At 42.5% G+C, this 22926-nt stretch overlaps 1 protein-coding gene across 4 annotated transcripts in view; it reads right to left on the bottom strand.

Annotated features, from left to right (window-relative positions):
* Positions 1 to 22926, bottom strand: part of HCFC1 (host cell factor C1) — a 3865385-nt gene that overhangs the window by 2430607 nt on the left and 1411852 nt on the right. For all 4 annotated transcript variants that reach the window (XM_044080175.1, XM_044080172.1, XM_044080173.1 and 1 more), the window contains exon 9: positions 4584 to 4744. In XM_044080175.1, the coding sequence (XP_043936110.1) occupies positions 4584 to 4744 (161 nt within the window). The remainder of the gene's footprint in view (positions 1 to 4583; positions 4745 to 22926) is intronic.

Below are 22926 nucleotides of genomic sequence, written 5' to 3'. Positions count from 1 at the left end.
CACACTCGCATAGCCTCTCTGCACAGAGGGTAAGAACGGGTTACCCCTTGCTTGTTGAGATACCACACTACCGACATACTGTCTGAGTGTATCGCAATTGTCCGTAGAGGAAGAATGTTCTGAAGTGACTGCAACGCAAGAAGCACTGCTCTCATCTCCAGGACGTTTATATGCAAGTGTATCTCATGTTCCTGCCACGTGCCTTGGACTGTCCTGCCAAGATAATGCCCCAACCCCATCTGGGAGGCGTCCGTGGTCATCGTGGCAATAGGGACGGGTGGAACGAAGGGCTTTCCCCCATTCAAATTATTGGTGCACAGCCACCAACGGAGGTCCTGTTTGTACCTGTCCGTGAGTAAGATGGGATGAGATAGTGGGAATCTTTGGAAGGACCACTGAGCAAAGAGGAGCCATTGAAGAAGTCTCATGTGTAATCTGGCTAGAGGAACCAACATGATGGTTGCTGCCATGGTCCTTAGGAGTTGGAGAACCAGTCTTGCCTTCGCTTGTCTCAGGGGCATCAGCATGTGTATTTGTTGTTGTAATGCTGTGATCCTTTCTTGTGTAAAAAATGCTCGCATTCAAATGGTGTCTAAGTCTGCTCCTATAAAGGTGACACGCTGTGAGTGCAATAAGGCAGTTTTCCCCCAATTTATTGTTATGCCCAATTGGTGACATAGATTGATGGTAGTGTCCCTGGTCTGAACTAGTTGATGCCTGGTGGGGGCGGTAAGGAGCCAGTCCAGGTACGGTAACACCTGGAATCCCAGACATTTCAAGTGAGCCGTCACCACCACCATACATTTGGCAAACACCCTGGGGGCTGTGGTGAGACCAAAGGTCAGGGCTCGAAACTGGAAGTGACTGGCTCCCAACTGGAAGCGTAGGTGACTCCTGGATGCTCTGCCCATTTTGACATGGTAGTAAGCATCCTTGAGGTCGATGGAGCACATCCATACCTTCTCTCCCAGCAATGGGAGAATCGATTGTAGTGTGACCATACGGAATTTGGACTTGTGTACGTGATTGTTGAGTTTGCTGAGATCTAGTAAAGGTCTCAGGTCCCCTGTTCTTTTCGGCACCAAAAAGAATCTTGAGTAAGTCCCTAATCCGACTTGGTCTGAGGGGACACGTTGGATAGCTCCTTTTTCTAGCAGCTGCAAGACCTCGGAGGCTGCTTGATCCCTTTGACTGGGTGGTACGTCCGGGATTTTTCTGATTGGCGGGGGTACTGAAGAGAATGGGATGAGGTAGCCTCCGGAAATTATCCGTAATACCCATCGGTCCTGGGTAATTCTTTTCCAGGCTTCCGGGTATAAGGAAATTCAACCCCCAACTGGCTCCGAATAAGCACAGTTGGGCACATCCTCAGGAATGAGAGTATGGAGAACCACGGGAGTCGTCGCGGTCTCCCGAATTGCGGGGGCCCCCTCTGCCTCTAGGGTGACGTCTCCCTGAATACCCCCCCCCTGCCTCTGGAGGGGGTTTCACCTTGTGTGGCAGGAAAAAAACCTCTGTGATTTCTTGAACCACCCCCCCCCCCCGCTGGGCCTTGGGGTAAGGGCCTAGAAGGAAGGGAAAAACTGACCCCTACGGCAGACAGCGTCTTTCCCTCTTGCTCGCACCTGGTGAGGGTGTCTTTCACTTGGTCGCAAACAAGGAGGAACCATCAAAGGGGGCGTCAGTGAAGGAAGACTTGAAGGCCTCCGCAAAGTGACACAAGCGCAGCCAGGCTTGCCTCCTAAGGGCGACCCCTGAGCTTGCCGCCCTACTCGCTCCCCCGGCTGCATACGAAATGAGCCGCATGGATGAGTTGACAATGGAGTTGAGGGTAGAGACCTGGGCGTTAACCGACTGAGCCACTGCCTCAGGAACGTTACCCACAAGAGTATCTCCTAACTCTTTGAGGAGATCTCTCTGGAGCCGAGTGAAATGAGACAAGTAATTCAGCGACCGCAATGTAAAGGTCGCTGACGAGAGGGTACGCTTCCCGTACCGGTCCATGGGCCTAGAGTCCTTGTTAGGAGGATGGACAATGAAGAAGACTCTGCTACTTCCCTCTGGGTGGCTGTCGCCACCACCATGGCATCTACAGGGACTCCTTTAGACAGAAACTCTTTGCCCTGGGGAGCGGAAAGAAGTTTGTTGGGACGCCTGGGCACGGGCTCCACATAATCAGGATTCTCCCACACTCTTCGACAAATCAGGTCAAGGAGTTCGTCGAAGGGTGGAGACACCCAAGAGGTGGAGGTTTGAGCACAGAAAGCCTTAATGAATACTGACTCCTCCTCGGAAGGGGCTTTGGAAGGCCAGTCACCTCTGTTTCAGTATTTCCAAAATATCGGAGAAGGAAACATCAGAGGATGACTTGGGGGACCCCTCCGATTCCTCGAGGTCAGTATCAGAGGTGAGAGACTCATCTTGGAAGTCTATGTGCTTCCTCTTGCACATTTTCTTTCTGGGGGGCTCCTCAGGCACCAACTCTGAGGGACCCTCAGAAAGTTGGGGACCCCTCGTGGGGGTATCCCTAGGCTCTGGTGCTCTGCTGTCTAAGGATGGATGGTGAACAGAAGCTCTCACCAGAGTGGTGGGGGACAGAGTGACCGACCCCCACCTGATGTAGCTGACGACCTGGCCAGCGCGGTCCGCATAGGCTCGAAGGCCAGCCCCCCTGAGTCCGGGGAGCGACCAGTCTCCAAGGCCATGACAGGAATCGGACTTCCCCGAGCCGAAGCACTGAGAGGGAGGCTCGGAACCGAAATAAGTGCCGAGATGTCCCCCTCGGGCCCGACCGAAGTGTCCCGAACCCCGATGACAGATCCGACGGGGTCGGAGCCAATGTCGGCACCGATGGAGCCGAATGGGGCATCGGAGCCGGCATAGAAACATCACACGGCGCGGAACACTCCGGCTCCGAAGAGAGAGATACACTCTGAGGAGGAATGATCAAGGAAGATGACGGGACGGGCTCCGGAGCCGACTGGGTCGGAGCTGAAAACAATTTTGCCAAAACCGGTGACTGGAGGAGCTTCTGAACCACCCTATCTACATCCACATCTGAAAGGGTCTTGGAGGATTTGGAGGACAGGGATGGAGAATGCGATCTCCTCTCAGGAGAAGTAGGTTTAATACTAGGCGATCGGCTTCTAGGAGGTTCCAATACAGATGGAGCCGACGCTGGTTCCATAGATATCGATCCTTCCTGCGGCCCCGAGGACAGTGGAGCCGAGGAGGTCGATGCAGTCCTAGTCATTTTCTCCGGAGGTTCCGATGAAGCTGACTGAGCCGGAGATCTCTTTTTTGACTTGACAGATTTAGGCTTGTTACTGGAAGCCAAATCTATAGCCTCTTCAAAAGAGGGTTTCAAAAGTCCCTTTAAGATTAGTTTATTTTTTCTCTCTTGGGGAACTCTAGGGCTGAAAGCATGACAAAACTGCAGGATTCCTACAGATGGATGGCCCCTAAACAGTAGACAAAGATGGAATGTCCATCGGTTATGGACATTTTGTACCCGCATTTTGAACACTTTTTAAATCCCGAAGGTTTATGCTCCTTCGTATCCTTAGAAATTTTGACCCACAGCACAAAAAAACAAGTCAATACAAGGAAAGGCGTTCACTCTATAAAGGCGGGACTAACACTGAGGTAACCAACACCAAAGCCGCGATCAAACTGCACACAACTCTAACACAATTTTAACAAAGGAACACAAGGAGAGGGTAGCCAAAACCTCTAATTTACATGGTTTGGTAAACACAGAAGGAAACAGAGGAGAACTAGGCCCTCTAACTGAAACGGGCCTAGCCCGGGGAACAGTAAGAGGGATACCACACAAAACTCGCAAAATTCACAGTAATCAAGTCAAGCACACCAGACAAAATTAGACAACTTTAAGCAACAGCTATGAAAATAGCTTTTGACTGAATCAAACTTCTCTTAAAAGAAGAAAAGAAGGTACTTAGCCACAGCCAAGCGAGACCATGTCCTAGCTACACGAGCGGCAAACGAGATCTGGGGATATGGAGCAGTGCATCATGGGATACCCACTTAGTCCAGCCAATGAGAGACTTCGAGCTAGTAAAATCGGCCGAGTCGGAGAAGATATTCGGCCCCGAATCCATGGGTAAGAATGTATGCGAGATAGGACTACATAACATCTTTTGTTTACTGGCCGGACATTTGGGTAGTAAGAGGAGTAAACCCATATGTGATGAATACTACAACATGTGAATAGAAGGACATCATGAATAATGGCGCAGTGGTAGCGTTGTCGCCTCACAGCAAGATGTTCTCAGGTTTGACTCTCAGCTGGTGTGCCTTCTGTGCGGAGTCTGCATGTCCTTCCTGCATTTGTGTGGGTTTCCTCTGGGTGCTCCGGTTTCCTCCCACGTTCAAAGACAATCATCTGGAGTGTTTCTCCTCGGGCCTCTGCTGAAAACTGGTTTTGTTCCAAGTCGGACTTTCCCAGTTAACAAATGTTAAATAAAAAAAAACACACACATACAAGCAAATACATACATACAATAATATCAGGGCTTTTCAAGTGCTGCATTCAACTGCTCCATGAAAAAAGAAAAACTTACAGTCCCCTGTTGGGCCTGTGCTGGCACAACCATGCGGACTCCAGCAGGAAGAGGGGTCATAGCAACTGGTGTTTTTGCAACTGGCGTGGCTGTCCGAACTGTAACAAGAGGTGTTCCAGGATTGGAATGAGGAGCAGAAACTTTGAGAATAGCTGCCGTACCTATAATTAAAAAAATGAGAACTGCTTAACCCAAGGAAACATTTAAAATGCACTCTCCCCAAAAGTGCATTCTCCACTGCCCAACAATACAGCACCAAGTGCATCAAAATCACTGAAAAATGCAGATGTGTTGTTAACTTACCATAACTGTAGAAACTTTACTTATCAATGTTGGGATTTAATGCCATGTAGACGGTCCACACACCAAAGGTGTCTACCATCCCCCAAGCGAGCAGATGCCCTTCCTGGACGTCAGTAGTATAAAGGGTTGCCAGCCAGTGTCATCTTCAGGTCTTTCTTGTCTGAGGTACCGAAGTTCTAATGTTACTCAAGATGGAGCACAGCCTGCCTACGGACCCTACTGACACAACTGTCACTTTGTTGGAAAGGTAGGTAGGTTTTTGGGCTGGGGATGACGGGTAAAATATATCCATCTGAACTCCAGGGCAGAAGGATAAAGAAATGGATGGGAAGGAAAGGGTACAGCAATATTTATCTACTTTTATCTACCTAAACATCTTCAGTGATGTTAGTTAACAACACAACTGTACTAAGTTCTTCATAATCAATGCTGCCTTACTTGGTCTTGGAAGGACTCTGAAAACCATGTTACAGAGGTGGCTGGAGAGCACTATGTGCAGAGGATACCAGGCTCTGCAGGATGGCAAAAGCAGACCTAACCTACTGGTTTTCTTTGCTTACCTTCTGTAAAGGCCACCAAAAGCTGGTCTGAATGGTCTAGAAAATGTATTCTGTGGAGACGCAATCTTGGTTGCCTGAGTATGCCCAGAGAATGAAGTACTTACTCTCCCTTGTTTTGAGGACTTAGAAAGAAAACTGGAAGGAGGATAGCTTGATTTAATGAAATCTCTGACACCACCTTGGACATAAAAAAGGGACTGGGCTCTCAAGATAACTCTGTCCTTATGAAAAACTAAGGCACTAACTAAGGGCTGGCACCTCCCAGTGCTAACAGTAGAGATGTCTTACATACAATCAATCTGATAAGGGCTGAAGTAGTTGGTTCAAAAGGGAACAGTGCGAGTTTCTGAAGCACATAATTTGGACCCCCAGGAAGGTGCTGGCATGCATCTGGGTTGCCTGAGGCACAACACTCCCTCAAGATTGCCATGTTGGGGGGATCATAAACTGGTGGAAACATGGGAAGGCATGCAGAGACAACAGAAATGTGGACTTCAATGCTAGAATAAGGCGGTCCTTGCTTGTAGAGAAGGGAGATATATTACAGGACCGGTTGCAAAACTGCTTAAGTGGGTAGAATACCATTAACTTTTTACCAAATGGAGAACCTTTTCTACTTTATTACATAATACTCCCTCGTACTCTGTTTTTGAGCCTCTTTCAGGATAGATAAAATACCCTGAAAGAAAGAATTGTTTGGACAGAATCAGTGCCAATCATCCAAGCTGTCAACTTGAGAGTTTTCAGGCTGAGATGACAGACAGACCCCCCTTGTTCTGTGACAGTAAGTCCATGACGGATGGAAGAGGCATGGTTCCCCCTTTGCTAAATGCAAGAACAGAAAACCAGTGCTGCCTGGACCATCAGGGAGATAACAGATTCATTTTTAGACTGTCTGGACACCACCTTCTGTAAAACTTAAGGATATGGGTATTGATGGAAAGGCATAGAGAAAGAGGTCTGTCAGTTTGAAGGAGAAGGTGTTTGAACTCCATGTCAATCTCTGTGGGGTCTTTCAGGAGAACCTGCCAAGATGCCAGCTTTCTAGGGAAGCAAGAATGTTGGTTTCTGGCAAACCCCAGTTATGTTTTGAATCTACAACAAAACTCTTTTCAAAATACATTGGCTGGGCTCTAGGAGTTCTGCACAGAGTCAGCTAATAGAATAGCCTCTTGCATACCAGGTCAGGACATGAGCATAACCCTACTTGTGGTGCCATGAGACAAAGTTCCATTGCTATTCTGTATAGGGTTTAGGAATGGATCACCCCCCCCCCCGAAAAGTTTATGTAAAACATGACTGTGCAGTTTTGAAAGAATCTTTATGGGTCCAGGAATCGTATTTTCTTGAAAAACATTTTATGCTAGCCACCATCTCCTTAATACCGATGTGCTGATTCATCTAATTCCTATCCCAAGTCTCTTTTACCCAGAACTGCACTAGGAGTGTTAAACAAGCAAGATCAGAGCTGTCTGTTAGGGTCTGCAAAGTATCTGGGATTGCTGTGAACACCCTCCTACCACGTCAAAATTTCCTTTTTTAATCATGGAAAGAGATGGGCAAGTGCTCCTGGGGACTGCTGGTGCTGCGACCAACAGTTCTTTAGTAACCTTGTAATATTTTGTGCGCAATTTTTCTAATAGGATCATTAGAATTCAAGATGCCATGTAGCCCGTGGCCATCAGAAACTCCTTTGCAGTAATGGCCTGTTTACTGTGCGAGTTCCTAAGATACTTGGACAGAAAAAAGATTATCTCCCCAGGAGGAATACCTTTTGTTGGACAGAATCTGATACTGCCCCCAGGAAGTTCAACCTCGTGCTGGAGGAGAGTTGTGACTTCCAGATGTTAAGGGTTAGTCCTACCTTCTAAAAGCAATCCATGGTGATTGGCATAGCTGTCAAAAGTTATGAAGGTGAATGGCCAGGTTCAGGTAATCATCCGAGTGTAAATGTAGACTCCAAATATAACTAATGCCAGACATTTGGTACTACTACAAACACATTTAGTCTTCAAAGACCAGGAACAGTCTTCAGGTACTTTCCTTTTTACGACTATGAAGAGGTAAGAGTAGAACCCTGTGGCACTTTTTGTATGGTTACTTTAACACATCCAGCAGCAGGGGAGGAATCAACTTTCCCTACTGTTTTGGAGTTTGGGGAGTACCTAGAAAGGGTGGAGTTTTCCAAAACTGTAGAGAATAACCCTTCCTTACAAAATGCAGGACCCATTTGTCTTGGATTCTCTTTTCCCACTGTGTGTTGGAGGAGGAAAGCCACTCTCCTATAATCACATCTGCTCACTGGGAGGGGCAGAGTCCTCGAGTCCCCCAGGTCTGGAACAGTGTTTGGTTTGTGATTTTCTTTGGTGTCTGGCCCTTCTACCCCAGGTTGTTTATTTTCTTCTTGTTTTATTGGAAAGGGCCAACAGATCTTTACCTGATAATTTCAGTCATATCTGTGAGTAGAAGAAAAGCAGAGGTTCTTGACAAACTTCATCTGTTTCCCTTTCTATCCAGCGTCTTGAAACACTTTCTGCTGGGGGTTCATCCAGGAGTTCACTTTAACCAGGTCTGAAAGTGGCAGAGTTCTCAGCAAGGCATGCCTCAGTGTGCAGCAGCCAGCCTGCAAGATGCAACCAATGCATTACAACCAGATTTCAGTTTGAAAACCTGAAGGGTAACATTACATAACTCCTGAATATCTCTCTAGAGGCTCTCATCCAGTATTCTCCTCTGCCTTAGGTTTAAATTTGTTCCTGCACTGTCTCATTTATTTCAAAATATGGAATTGGCAGTTCAGAGCTGTCAAGGCCAGGGTGGTTAAGGTAAGATTTTGTGCCAATGCACTCAAACAACCTGCTTTCCCTACTGTCTGGCACGAAAATTCTTGGACGTTTGCCCACCATCTCCCTTGAAAGGTTCAGTAGGCACAAATGCAGGATCTGACAATTTTTTTTTTATACATATATAGAAAAATTGTCTTTGGGACTAAACCACTCTATAGAAGTGAACAGGCCTCCAGACCACAGAAGGGAGGGAGTTGGACTAAGGATGTGTCAATAAACGCATCATCTAAGGCAATGTGATTGAAGGAATCAACGGTGGTCCAGGGGCAGGAAGGTTCAGAAGCTCTCTTTAGTGAGCTTGAGATTTACAGAATTCTTCTGAATCACCATCTTCAAACATCTTGAGGGTGAAGTTGCTCTACGCACCCAAGTTGTTCTTCATCCTCTGACTCAGAAATCTGAATCTCCCTTGAGGGAACTGTTCCTCTCTCTTTCCACAAAGGAGGTTCCTTTGCAGAGTGGGGTTGCCTGGACTTCATTAAAACTATGAAGTCCTACACCAGCTTGACCAACTCATGTGGAGAAACCCAAGTGGATGAGGCAGTGGACTCTGACAGCACTGGCTGGAGCAAACCTACCTGCCTGCTTGGCTCAGGAGAAGACACGGCCTGACCTCAATCCGATTCAAAAGTTAATTCTTCCTTTACTATCACCAAGGGGATACAGTCTTCACCCTCAACAGCAAGTGCCCTGGCATCAAAAGCCATGTCTTGCTTAGTGGCTTCAGGCCCAACAGACTTTGTTCTGATGTCAGCATGTGAAAAGTTGGGCTGCCTCTTGATGAGGTGCACCAGAGGACTCAAGCCTATCAGAGGTCAGACCAGGGGGCTTTAAAGTTGCTTCAATCAGAAATCTCAAGTCCAGGACAGACGCTGGACACAAAGGTCTTCAGCCTCCCCAATGTCCTTCTCCGCTGGGCCCTTATCCTTTCTCTTTTTAGGGATGAAGGCCAAGCCTTATCTGAATATAACTGCTGTTGGAAAGCTTTGGCCCTGCACCCAATGCTCTTACTAGAGAACCTATTACAAAAAGGACAGTTAGGCATATCTTGGTCATGCCCAAGCAAAAAGGGAAATATGACTGGAAGTTTTTTTGTGTCTATGTTTCCCAAACAAAAGGCAATTAACATTTCTAGACAGTAACAAATAAGGTACTGTTTTGATTCTTCATTCAGAGAGGATGAGGAGGAGGGAGAAAGGACAAGCTATAGATATAAGGAAGGTCCCAAACAGGGTACTCATCTGAAAAGCTCTGGTAATTCAAGCCAGTCAACAGACTGATGACACTGAACAGCACAGTCTTGTGCATCAGACTACACAACAAGAAAATGAAGACAGTGCTGGAAATATACCTCAGACCCCCCATCCTGACACTGGGTGGCTGAAGATGTCAGTCAGCTGGGGAATGGTGAAATATTCCAATAGTCAGGCCAGCCATGAGCTTCTGCACAGCAAAAAGTCCTAAGACTCAGTCCTGCACCACTAACTACAATGATCATCAATAGATGTTCTAATTTACCACAGTTGCGGTAGCCTGAGGCTATATGGGTTTTACCCCTGCACCATCCAGCTTCACAGAGCTTTGGATGCCTTCCATGCACCCAAACTGCCAGAAGCTTGCTGGGTGCTCCATATTAAAGGAAGTTGGAGCTCAAAATCTTCAGATCATGTTTTGCCTGGGAGGAAGGCAAGAGTCTGAAAACTTATCCTAGGAAACAAAACTAACAATGTAAAAAAAGATGAAACAATCACATTCTGGCAAGAAAAAAAAAAACAGCTAGAAAAAGGGGAGTGGAGGAAGGAACAGTTACTGCAATGTTGCTCTATTAGAAAATCTACTTTTAAGGTAGCTTTACTCATACAACTATACAATGTTTAGTACATAGATCTCTACTGCACTAGCCTAAGCCACATGGCTAATTACCACAGTTTAGTCAATCAAAATAAAAAAAGAAGGTCAATAAGTAAGACTCTAGGAGCCCATATGGAGAATGGTCTAAGCAAAGTCCATCTTGGATCTGTTAAGAGAATCCAGTTTGTAGAACTATGCAGATCAAACCAAGATAATAATGCCTCCAGAATACTTTGAGGCCACCCATTTCCAAAAAGCAACTATTTCATTTTCAGCCAGTACCCATATTGCTCATCTGTAACCTCATCCAGAAACTTAAACCCACCATACTCTCTGCAGATCTACTACCTGCAGAATACCTGCAAAAAGCTGCTAAAGTCATAGCCTACCCCATATCCATCCTCATTAACAAAAGTATTTCTGAAGGAACTATCCCCTTCATCTGGAAGGTCTCTCACATCATCCCCCGGCACAAAGGTGGTAACTCCAAGGAGTTTTCCCACTACAGGCCCATAGCCATACTATCTCCTTTGGCAAAAATAATGGAGAAATGCATTAATTTACAACTGTTAACCTACCTACTTGAAAACAATTTACTAGCCACCTGTCAACATGGCTTTAGACCATTTCACAGCACCACCTCTGCTCTCTTTATCCTTCACTAACCGCATTAATAGTAATCGTAATAATGACACTCTATCCTCAGCCCTTATTATCGACCTGTCTAAAGCATTTGACATGGTTCACCACCACCTCCTCATAGACACACTCAAAAACCTGTCATTGGATGCCCTTACTATACAGTGGTTCCTATCATACCTAGATAATAGGCAACAGGCTGTACTATGGGATAATACTCTATCTTCCCACCTCACAGTTGCCCTAGGCGTCCCTCAAGAATCCATATTGGGTCCTTTACTCTTCTCCATCTTTACAAATGACCTCCATTCTGTAATTACACAAGCTGACTGTATCCAATATGCAGACGACTCCACACTCATATGCTCTACTTCTCAATAAGAACTTCAGTCACTAACCCAAAAGACCTTTAGCACAGTCGAAAATTGGCTCCTACATAGGTGTCTTATCTTAAACCCCAAAAAAACTAAAATGCTACTATTCACCCCTACCCGCAGAACCTCCCCACTTAACTTTACTGTCACTACAAATAATGGAACTATAATATCTCCTGAGCCAACCACCAAACTACTTGGTGTACTGATAGATAATAACTTGTCTTTTGAGCCTCACATTAATATCATAAAAACAGTGAATAAGAAACTAGGTTCCCTCTACAGGATCAAACCCTTTCTAACTGCTCTAGCCAGGGTCACCATTGTTCGCACCCACCTTATCTCTACCCTGCTCTATGCCTCCCCTATCTATACCAAAATATACATAAGTAATCTGAGCAAACTGTCATCCTCCTACAACATTGCCAGATTTGCAGCTGGGTCCTCCTATAGAACTCATCACTGTATCAACCTGAATCAACCTGGATGGTGAGAATTGCCAAATCTAATACTTTTCAATCAACTAACAGTAGCCCACAATATCCTGTATCTACCTCAAAATACACCAATACTTACATCCCTAGTCACCCCCTATAACAATCTCAAAACCTTATGCTCATCTAATAAACTACTTGTACAAATATCTAAATCCAACAATTCAGCTGGTGACACCCTGTTCTCTAATACAGTAGATAAAACCTGGAACAGCCTTCCCAAGTCAACTAACCTCACTATCCTCAGTTACCTATTTAAAAGCAAGCTCAAACCCTACCTCAAATCACACTGGCTATGCCCCATACCCTTTTCTAGACTCCCTTGATTCCTAGCCTCTGATGAACATTATCTTGTGTTAACTTGCCGATAATAGTGTGCTTGACCATACTGAGGATTATTCCTCGTGTAAATATGTATATACAATTGAATGACTAACCATTTTCATATAAGACCAGAACTCTTGGAGACTGAACATAACTGTATCCTTGTACTTTGCTTTTGAATACTCTATCCACTTAACACTAGCGGTTTTCTCTTGATATTTTTGTGCGACTTCAGAATCTATAGTATCTCTTAGATATAATTTGCATAATTAATTCAAACTACTGTTGCATCTAGGTTTATTTACATTAGGTTTTTCCTATTGGAATACAGAATATAAAATCCTAGATATGTAATATGTTATAAAGCTTTGTAATGTACCAATTTCTATTGTAAATATCATTGTCTTGGCCTATTTTTTTAGTTTTTGGAGCTTTTCTCCCCGGGCCTCCACTGAAAATGGACATATATCCAGCTGGACTAGCCCGGTCAACAAATGTAAAAATAAACAAACTAAAGAAGCCAACACTCTTGTAGAATGGGCTGTAACCAGGCCTGGAAGTGGCTTATTGTAGGGAGTATAACAAAACACAGTGGCATGAGACCATCATCTAGAAATGGTCAGCTTCATCAGACAGTCCTTTCCTCGAACAGTCAGAGACAAATAGCCGATCAGCTTTCCTGAAAGGTTGAGTTTTGTCTAAGTAGTATCTGTGCTGCCAGAGTGTGAAGAATCCTCTCTCCCCTTGTTCTTTGATTCGGGAAAGAAGACTCATTGATTAGTGTGACAAAGTAAACTCTCAAGACAACTTTAGGCATAAAGGTGGGATTATTTTTTTAAAGATACCCTAGCCTTGTGAAAAATTAGGACGGACTCAGCAAAAAATCCTGTAACTTAAATACTCTTCTACCAGATGTCAGAGCAATGGATGAAACAGTCTTCAATGTTAAGAACCTCAGCCTGATGATTGGTTCAAATAGAGTCAGAGGAAGATTTTCAAGTACATAATTAAGATCCCAAGAAGACTACCACCCGTTTCATCTGTGGCTGACTATGTAAACCCCTTTCAGAAACGTGGACATTATTACAGAGAGGAGGAGCCAAAGGTAGACTAGCAGAAATGGTGGACAAATGTATCCTGGCAGAAGGGTATGACAGGCCGACAGCAACCTACACATATAATTAAGAACTACAGACAGCCTGGCCTGAAAAGAAATCTGTTTTTTTTGACCGGTACCAACTACAACATTTTATTTCACTTAACTAAACATGATTTTCTAGTAGGATTTTTTTTCTTGTCTACTTTAGTACCTGCTGTATGTCATCAGAAAAAGGATAACAAAGATTATCAAAATTTTATCAAAACAGTTGCCTGAATAGTTTTCAGAATGGGGTGTACCAAGCTCCCCCTGTATCGTGTGAGTAAATCCAGTCGGTGGGGAAACTTGTGCTAATTCCACGTGGCCAAATTAAAAAGAACGGTGAATCTCTGCTGTTTTGACCAAAAGGGAGTTTTTTTTGAGAGTCTTTCTGAATGTACAGAAGGACCATGATTATTAGTGGAAAGGCATACAAGAACATTCTTGTCCATGAGGACAATGCATCTTTCTTTAACACCTGTTTGCAAGCAGTCCTGGAGCAGAATTTCTTTAATATGTCTGCAACTGAGCTATTCCTCACAGCTAAATTAATTCTTGGAAGAACCATGTAGTTTGCATTTGTGGGGGGTCTGCCCTGCTCTTGATGAAATTTCCTGCAGTAAGGTTTTGCTTTGACAATGTATGAAGACTGAAGAGTCAAAGTAAATTGAATTGCTACCTCCTAAGCTATCACAGCCAGTCCATGAAGAGGATACAGGTACCCACCTGTTAGCTAACACACCACATCACAGTGGTGGTGTGTGTGTAAACTTGCAGAGGTCCTGGGGACCAAAGATTATTGACTACTGCCAACATCTTTTTCAGACTGTGTTTTTCAGTCTGCCTACAGGATTCCACACAGCCTGCACTTTTACCCCTTTTAAAACCACAACCTCACCAGGTATGAAACCTCTGTAGTGCTTGATAAAGCAGGGGCTGGAAGGGAGAATGCAGGATCTGGATTACAAGCAATCTATTCTACCCATCATCCAATCTACAACTTTACAATTCCCAGAATTAGAATCTGAAAGGTCAAAGGGTGTAGAAGTTGAGTCCAGACTGACTGGAGGTACCAGAGTACTTTCTTCATGCGTAGCCTGGCAAAAGGCTAGCATTAGTTTTGCCAGTGTCATGTACCTCAAAATCCTGAAAAATTCCCTTGCGGGTGGCTCAAGCTTAGCTGGAAAATTTCAGTAAGAACTGTTGAAACATCTCTACTCTGTCTGTATGGAAGATGTAGTCTGGCAAAAATCCCTAGAAATTCATTATGTAATAAGGGATAAGAGAAGAATTCTGCAAGCTACCTGAAAATCCAGACTGAGCAGAAGCTCTTGATCAGTTAATAGAGACCTTTTTCCCCTCCCATCTACACAGAGTCTCGAACAGACAAAACAATTATCCAAACATGGAAAATGTGAATGCCTTGAAGATTACAGCAAGCAATGACTGGAGCTAGGCATTTTGTGAATACCCCCTGATGTAGTGGATAGTCCATAGGGTAAGAAAGACCAATAATGTAGACCATAAACAACAAATCTTAAGAAATGCCTAGCAATAGGCATGATGGGCATCTTTTAAATCCAGCACAACCATGAAAACTACAGGAGGGATCAAAGGTACACGATACTGAACCTTGACAAAAAAAAAGTTTAGGGTAGAAATACAGCACTGACCTCCAGGGATCCTTCTGACTTGGGAACTAGAAAAATTCTTGAGCCACCTTTGCCTAAGAGGCTGAGGCAAACTGGTTCTACAACTCCCTGAGACAGCATTTTCTGCGGAATGGGAGGAAAACAGGACTCAGATTCCCTAGGCAAGGGGGAACTCCCCCTAGAAAGGAAGGGTGAATTCCCATTGCCAAGTATTCACCACTGGACTACATTTGGAACTGAACTGTCTGAAACAACCAGATGCCAATAAGGAAGATGAAGTCTTACAGACATAGGCTGGCAGGGTGGAGAGGTGGGCATGAAGAGGCTCAGACCCATGCTGACTGGGAGGGCTGTCCTTAACATTTAAGGGCTTTTTTGAGACAGAGAGATAGTTATTTCCATTGTTTTTAAAACCCTGATTACTGGCTCCTTGCTGCTTAAACTGCTTACTGGAAAACCATGCTAAGGTAGAGAAATAACTATTACTTGTTGTGAAAAGTGCTGGGGGGGTGTTGAAAATCTGAGTCACTCCTTGAAGTAGTTTCCCCTTTCATCACACTTGAGTACCTCAACAGCAGAGAAGTGGCCAGTGTGTCTTTACTCAAGGGAAATTTTAATACCTCAGATTTATCATCTCCACAAAGATTTTAAGAATGAAGCCAAGCAAATCTCCTTAAAACTGATACAGAAGCAGCAGCTCTGGAAGAAAAATCAGCAGCATCATGGGTACACAGGCAGTGTCACCAGAGGGACAGTCATCACAAAAGCATTTAATGAATTATCTATCTCAGCAAGAGGAAGGTTAACTATTAACTTCTGCATATTCTCAAAAGACTCTGATAAAATTATTCCATGTATTCCCCACTACTTTCACACCTCTCTCAGAAGGAATGGGGATATTACCAGCAATCTGTTTAGTAGCAGCAGATTTATAAACAGATCACTGCTGAATCTGCTTTAGGATTAGCAAACTGGCACTTGTGTGTCTGGGGCACAGTGTATATAACTGTCAGACTTCTTGGGAGTGTGAAGGCTGATCATCAAGTAAGCTGGAGGCAGGAATAAAAAACATTACCTTAACACAGGCAATAAAGGAGGAATAGCAACAGCCTCAGACATCTCTAACAAGTCAAAGCATGTTTTCTGTGCCACTGGAATCTTATTCTGGTCACACTGGAAAAACATTTATTTTTAGGTAAAACATCAGTGAAAAAAATCTCTTCAGCAGGGAAATCTGATACTATACTTTGCTCAGAACTAGAATGCTCAAACTGAGAAGAATTTTCACAGGTATAACCTTCCTCCTGCAATGTCTGTTCTTTTGAATGAAAATTTATGTCAGAATGAGAGGAAACTCTTCCTTTCCTTATCTGAAGATTCAGAAGGCTGTGAAAAGGGCAGAAATAAGTTCCTCAGCAAATCCAACTAAATGTGCCCTGTTCACTGAAACATTAACAGCAGACTAGAAGTTTTGTTTCTCACAAAGCATCTGTTCTCTAAAACATGTCTGGGACCAAGCTCCCACATCCCTACCCCAGCCCAAGTGTAGACTATGCGCCTACTCCTTCCCCTGACATCAAGAAAAAGTTGCTCTTCCTTGCCTGCCAGGGTATCCCAACAGCCACAAAGGACATAGGTCTTCCCTGGTCTTTGGTGGCTTGGAAGGCTACACCAAGGAGACTAAGGAAAAAAAAACAGGTGACCTGAGGAAAAGACAGCAACAGCAGAATCGCCCACCTGTGGCACATGCAAATTCAGAGCTGGTCTGACAACAAAAGACTCCTTAGCAAGTTCCTTTTTGTGAGTGGGGGAAGGTGTAAGCCCAGAGACTGAAAGCTGCTCCATCAATAAGCCAAGGAAGACGTGAATAAAGTGAGTAACAGAGCCTATGCGAGCCAGTAAAACAGGTAAGTAAATCAATGACAGCTCCACAAAAGCACAATATCATGCCTCAAACCCACACAAGTTTAACACTTGACTAATCTAAATAGAAATTTTTCCTCACAAAATGTTTATACAAGAACACACAATTTACTTTCAAATATGGAATGATAGTCCAGATTACTTTAAATGACAAAACCTAACATTATGTTAATACTGCTTTTGGTATCAACTTTTCTTTTAATGCTTTCATGGCAAGGATAACCACCATCATTTTTTTCCTTTACCGTGATGTGCTGGGCTGCCAGGTGCCCATCCCACATCCCTAAGACTCTTATGCCACATCCTAGCATTCTGTGATCAGAGTCTGGTTTGTCACTTGGAAAGGGGCTCCTGGGTTTTGCCCTGATGTTCTTCTCTCTCCAAAGAATCACCCTATTCAGCCATGGGAGGAGAGGGATTGGTGTTTTCACAGATTGCTGATGTTTGGACCAGCAGTGCCTTTTTTTTTATTTATTTATTTTTTTTTAACCACTGCAGTTCTCTCATGTATATTTGTCAGGGAGACCAACAGGACAAAAATAATGCCAAGTAATCCAGCATCCTCCAACTCCTTTGCCATTGTGGTTGGATTACTTTGCCCGTGTGGGAGGTATTCTGAGATGAACAAACCAAAAAAACACGCACTAAGGACAAAGTGCAAGGTCCAAACCAAACCAAACAAAAATACCAAAAACGGACCAGCACAATGGTGATGCAGCTAAAATAAATTGTAAATATCAATGCCATTTATAATAAATAAATGGCTAACAGACCGGTTTCGGCTATAAAAAGCCTTCTTCAGTGCTGAAACAAAAATTAATCAGTAATTAGGCAGCTCCAACATCCTGGTCTTATATAAGGAGACATTTAAAGGTATATTACAAAAAACATGTTAAGTTGTATAAACCAAATCACTGTCAAAACTGATGAAAAATATTAGTGAAGACATAGTGCCAAAATACTAAAATGTAGTAGTACATTGCATGAATAAGCAGGCTAACATATTATTCCATTTCATTTATTCCAGGTTTGAACAAAGCCCCTAACCTGGTTATCCACATTGTTTCCATGTTATCAAGTTTATTACGCCAACCTGCTTTAAAATTTCTATGCATTTGAATTCTATCAATAATAATAAATTTAAAGAGAGCAGTTGGATGATAAATAGTGTGTTTGTAAAGAGCATTAGACAGACGGTGGTTTCTGATGGCACTGAGGTGTTCACTAATTCTCAGTTTAAATGGTCTGGACGTCTGACCAACATAGAATGAGGAACAGGTACATGTAGCTAAATAAATGACCCAGTCCGAACTACAGTTACCTAAAATGTTGATCTTATATACTTGAGATGTATTTTTGCTAGAGAATTCCTTGGTTTTGAGAATGTGTTCACAGGCACTACAGTGCCCATAGGAAAACACCCCACCAATGGGTCACCAAATAGAGTAGTTTGAACTGATGTCACTGGTGTATATCTCTTGTAATGTGTTAAACGAGAGTGTATGGTCCTACCCCTACGGTATGAAAAGGCACATTTGCCTGGTAAGATATCATTCAAAAGCTCATGAGACTTGAGTATGTCCCAATGTCTGTTAATGATTTCCCTAAATCTGAATGTGTTGTTTCCAAAAGTGGTAACAAACCTAATTGGCTGCCTAGAATTAGATGTTTCATCATGCTTCAAACTTTGATACTGTAATAAAGTAGGACGTGTCATCTGCCTAGTCTGATGAATAGTATGAGAAATATCATTCCTGGAATATCCACTGTTAATGAACCTTTGTGACAGGTCTTGTGCACAAGCTTGATATTGTTCTTCTGATGAGCATATGCGTTTCATATGCAGAAATTGGGATTTCGGAATGTTTCGAATGATGTGACAGGGGTGAGAACTAGATGCATGTAACAGTGTATTGTACTGAGGAAACTTCCTATGTACACTCGTGGCTAATGTGTGATCCTCCTGTGTAGAAACAACAACATCCAAGAAAACAATCTCTTCATATTCAATATTTAAAGTGAATTGTATATCCCAAGGATTGTTGTTGAGATACCTGACAAAATCAACGCATGGTCCTTATCCCCATGCCACACCATCCAACAATCATCTAGATACCTTCTCCAGATGTCAAGGTCATTTATATGCAAATTATGATCTACATCATAAATAAATGATTGCTCAAAAAATCCTATAAATAGGTCAGCATATATGGGAGCAAAAGAAGCACCCATTGCCGTCCCCATAATCTGCCAATAAGGTTGTCCATCAAAATAAAAGATATTTTTGCATAGCACATACTCTAAGTTTAACAAGAAAATTGTTAAAGCCAGTGGAATATAATCCAGATTTATTCAACCAATAAGAGATAGCAGTTATACCGGCATCATGGGGGATGCTTGTGTAAAGAGATGACACATCTAAGGTACATAACCACCAATCCGCTTCCAATTGTGAATCCTGAGTGATATTGAGAAATTCTGTGGTGTCTTGTATCCTTGATCTTACGTGAGACAAAAGCGTTTCAAATAATGGGAAAGTGGTTCCGTAAGAGAACCTCTGCCAGAGACAATAGGTCTACCCGGGGGATTAGTAGGGTCTTTATGGATTTTAGGAAGAAAATATAGCTATTGGGGCATAGGTTCAACCACTTTAAGTTGTTTACATACCTGTCTACTAATAATACCTTCTTCCGTCGCTAAATCCAAAAAAGAGTCTATCTGTGCCTTAAAGTTAGGTGTAGGATCCACAACCATCTTAATATAAAAGCGAGTGTCTACCAATTGTCTATAAGCCTCATCCTTATATGTGCTGTGATCCATGACAACAATACCACCCCCTTTATCAGCCGGAGTAATGACAATGTCATGATTGAGTTGAAGTTCAGTTAATGCATGTGTCTCTGCTTGGGTAAGATTGTTATTAACGGGTAGGTATCTATTAGAAAAATGTAAATCTTTAATGACACATTCCTTAAAAATAGAAACATGTTTATCCATAGGCGGTACAAAATCTGATTTACCAAATTTGAAACCAGTAGATCTTTGAGAAGAATCATGGTCTGAAAAAAATATTTTAAGATTAACCAATCTACAAAAATAATTATAATTTAACAAACTGAATTCCGAAACAGGTGATGAGGGGACGAAATTCAGACCTTTATTAAGTACTTGATTATGTACAGGTGATAATTGAAAAGATGAAATGTTGTGTACATTATTCACTGTTTCACAATCTGTTGCAATAGAACCTGTAAACTGGATGTTCCTGTTTCTATGTTTTCTGCCCCCCCTACGTGTATTATGTCTAAAGGGTCAGATTGTTTTCTCTTGGCAGCAGGAGACGCCTGGTGTGAGGGGACATCATAGTCTGTAGCAGAGGAAGTTTCGTCCTCTGATGTCATACTGAAGTAAGATTCTGTCCTTCTTAAAATTGACCTGGGCCTTTTCCTACCCAGACTACTTTTGCTAGCTCTGTCTGTGAACCTAACATTCTTAGATACAAAAAATGGTTTCCCTTTGTCATAATCAGAGAAGTCTCGGTTAAATTTGTGTTTTTCTCTTAATCAATTGTTGTTCCAAATTGGCCAAATCTTTGGCTAGAACCGAAATGTGATCCTTAAAATATGCTTCAGTTTCAAATGACTGGGCCTCAAGACAAACTTTTTGAACTTCAACTATTTGTGATTCAATAGTTCTTTCGCAATAACAGATCAAGGTGTTTACAAACAACATTGCGGCCTGATGTTGGGCCAAAGCCCAATCTTGTGATAGCTGGGCATCAATGTTGGCTACTAGGGGGTTGAAGACGGATCCTAAGACCTCTGGGTGTGATGAAATTATTCAAGGCTTACAAATTAAAAGACAAGTGCCAAATATTAGACCTTAGGTGTTTCATGTTCTTTGTCAATTTTTGAAAAATAAACCCACATTTCTGTTTAGAGTCACCTTCAATGTTGTTGAAACTGGGTGACCCCTTAGTGCTGAAGCCAAATGCTTCCAGGTTGTCTTTATCAGCCGATAGACCTTGCAAAATTCCACTTAGATCAATGTTGTTTGTAAACACCTTGATCTGTTATTACAAAAGAACTATTGAATCACAAATAGTTGAAATTCAAAAAGTTTATCTTGAGGCCCAGTCATTTGAAACTGAAGCATATTTTAAGGATCACATTTCGGTTCTAGCCAAAGATTTGGCCAGTTTGGAACAACAATTGATTAAGAGAAAAACACACAAATTTAACCGAGACTTATCTGATTACGACAAAGGGAAACCATTTGTTGTATCTAAGAATGTTAGGTTCACAGACAGAGCTAGCAAAAGTAGTCAGGGTAGGAAAAGGCCCAGGTCAATTTTAAGGACAGAATCTTCCTTCAGTATGACATCAGAGGACGAAACTTCCTCTGCTACAGACTATGATGTCCCCTCACACCAGGCGTCTCCTGCTGCCAAGAGAAAACAATCTGACCCTTTAGACATAATGCACGTAGGGAGGGCAGAAAACATAGAAATAGAAACAGGAACATCCAGTTTACAGGTTCTATTGCAACAGATTGTGAAACAGTGAATAATGTACACAACATTTCATATTTTCAGTTATCACCTGTACATAATCAAGTACTTAATAAAGGTCTGAATTTCGTCCCCTCTTCACCTGTTTCGGAATTCAGTTTGTTAAATGATGTTAATGATTTTTGTAGATTGGTTAATCTTAAAATATTTTTTTCAGACCATGATTCTACTCAAAGATCTACTGGTTTCAAATTTAGTAAATCAGATTTTGTACCGCCTATGGATAAACATGTTTCTATTTTTAAGGAATGTGTCATTAAAGATTTACATTTTTCTAATAGATACCTACCCATTAATAACAATCTTACCCAAGCAGAGAGACATGCATTAATTGAACTTCAACTCAATCATGACATTGTCATTACTCCGGCTGATAAAGGGGGTGGTATTGTTGTCATGGATCACAGCACATATAAGGATGAGGCTTATAGACAATTGGTAGACACTCGCTTTTATATTAAGATGGTTGTGGATCCTACACCTAACTTTAAGGCACAGATAGACTCTTTTTTGGATTTAGCGACGGAAGAAGGTATTAGTAGACAGGTATGTAAACAACTTAAAGTGGTTGAACCTATGCCCCAATATCTATATCTTCTTCCTAAAATCCATAAAGACCCTACTAATCCCCCAGGTAGACATATTGTCTCTGGCAGAGGTTCTCTTACAGAACCACTTTCCGCTTTCCTCACCCATTATTTGAAACTGCTTTTGTCTCACGTTAGATCAAGGATACAAGACACCACAGAATTTCTCAATATCACTCAGGATTCACAATTGGAAGCGGATTGGTGGTTATGTACCTTAGATGTGTCATCTCTTTACACAAGCATCCCCCATAATGCCGGTATAACTGCTATCTCTTATTGGCTGAATACATCTGGATTATATTCCACTGGCTTTAACAATTTTCTTGTTAAACTTACAGAGTATGTGCTATGCAAAAATATCTTTTATTTTGATGGACAACCTTATTGGCAGATTAAGGGGATGGTAATGGGTGCTTCTTTTGCTCCCATATATGCTGACCTATTTATGGGATTTTTTGAGCAATCATTTATTTATGATGTAGATCATAATTTGCATATAAATGACCTTGATATCTGGAGAAGGTATCTAGATGATTGTTGGATGGTGTGGCGTGGGGATAAGGACCATGTGTTTGATTTTGTCAGGTATCTCAACAACAAACCTTGGGATATACAATTCACTTTAAATATTGAATATGAAGAGATTGTTTTCTTGGATGTTGTTGTTTCTAGACAGGAGGATCACACATTAGCCACGAGTGTACATAGGAAGTTTCCTCAGTACAATACACTGTTACATGCATCTAGTTCTCACCCCCGTCACATCATTCGAAACATTCCGAAATCCCAATTTCTGAGTATGAAACGCATATGCTCATCAGAAGAACAATATCAAGCTTGTGCACAAGACCTGTCACAAAGGTTCATTAACCGTGGATATTCCAGGAATCAAATCTCTCATACTATTCATCAGACTAGGCAGATGACACGTCCTACTTTATTACAGTATCAAAGTTTGAAGCATGATGAAACATCTAATTCTAGGCAGCCAATTAGGTTTGTTACCACTTTTGGGAACAACACATTCAGATTTAGGGAAATCATTAACAGACATTGGGACATACTCAAGTCTCATGAGC

This window comes from Protopterus annectens, chromosome 8.part0, assembly GCF_019279795.1.
Source record: "Protopterus annectens isolate FY-2018-M chromosome 8.part0, PAN1.0, whole genome shotgun sequence".
Taxonomy (NCBI): domain Eukaryota; kingdom Metazoa; phylum Chordata; order Ceratodontiformes; family Protopteridae; genus Protopterus; species Protopterus annectens.
The sequence above is the reverse complement of the archived record's forward strand: the minus strand, read 5'-3'. Positions and strand labels throughout refer to the sequence as shown.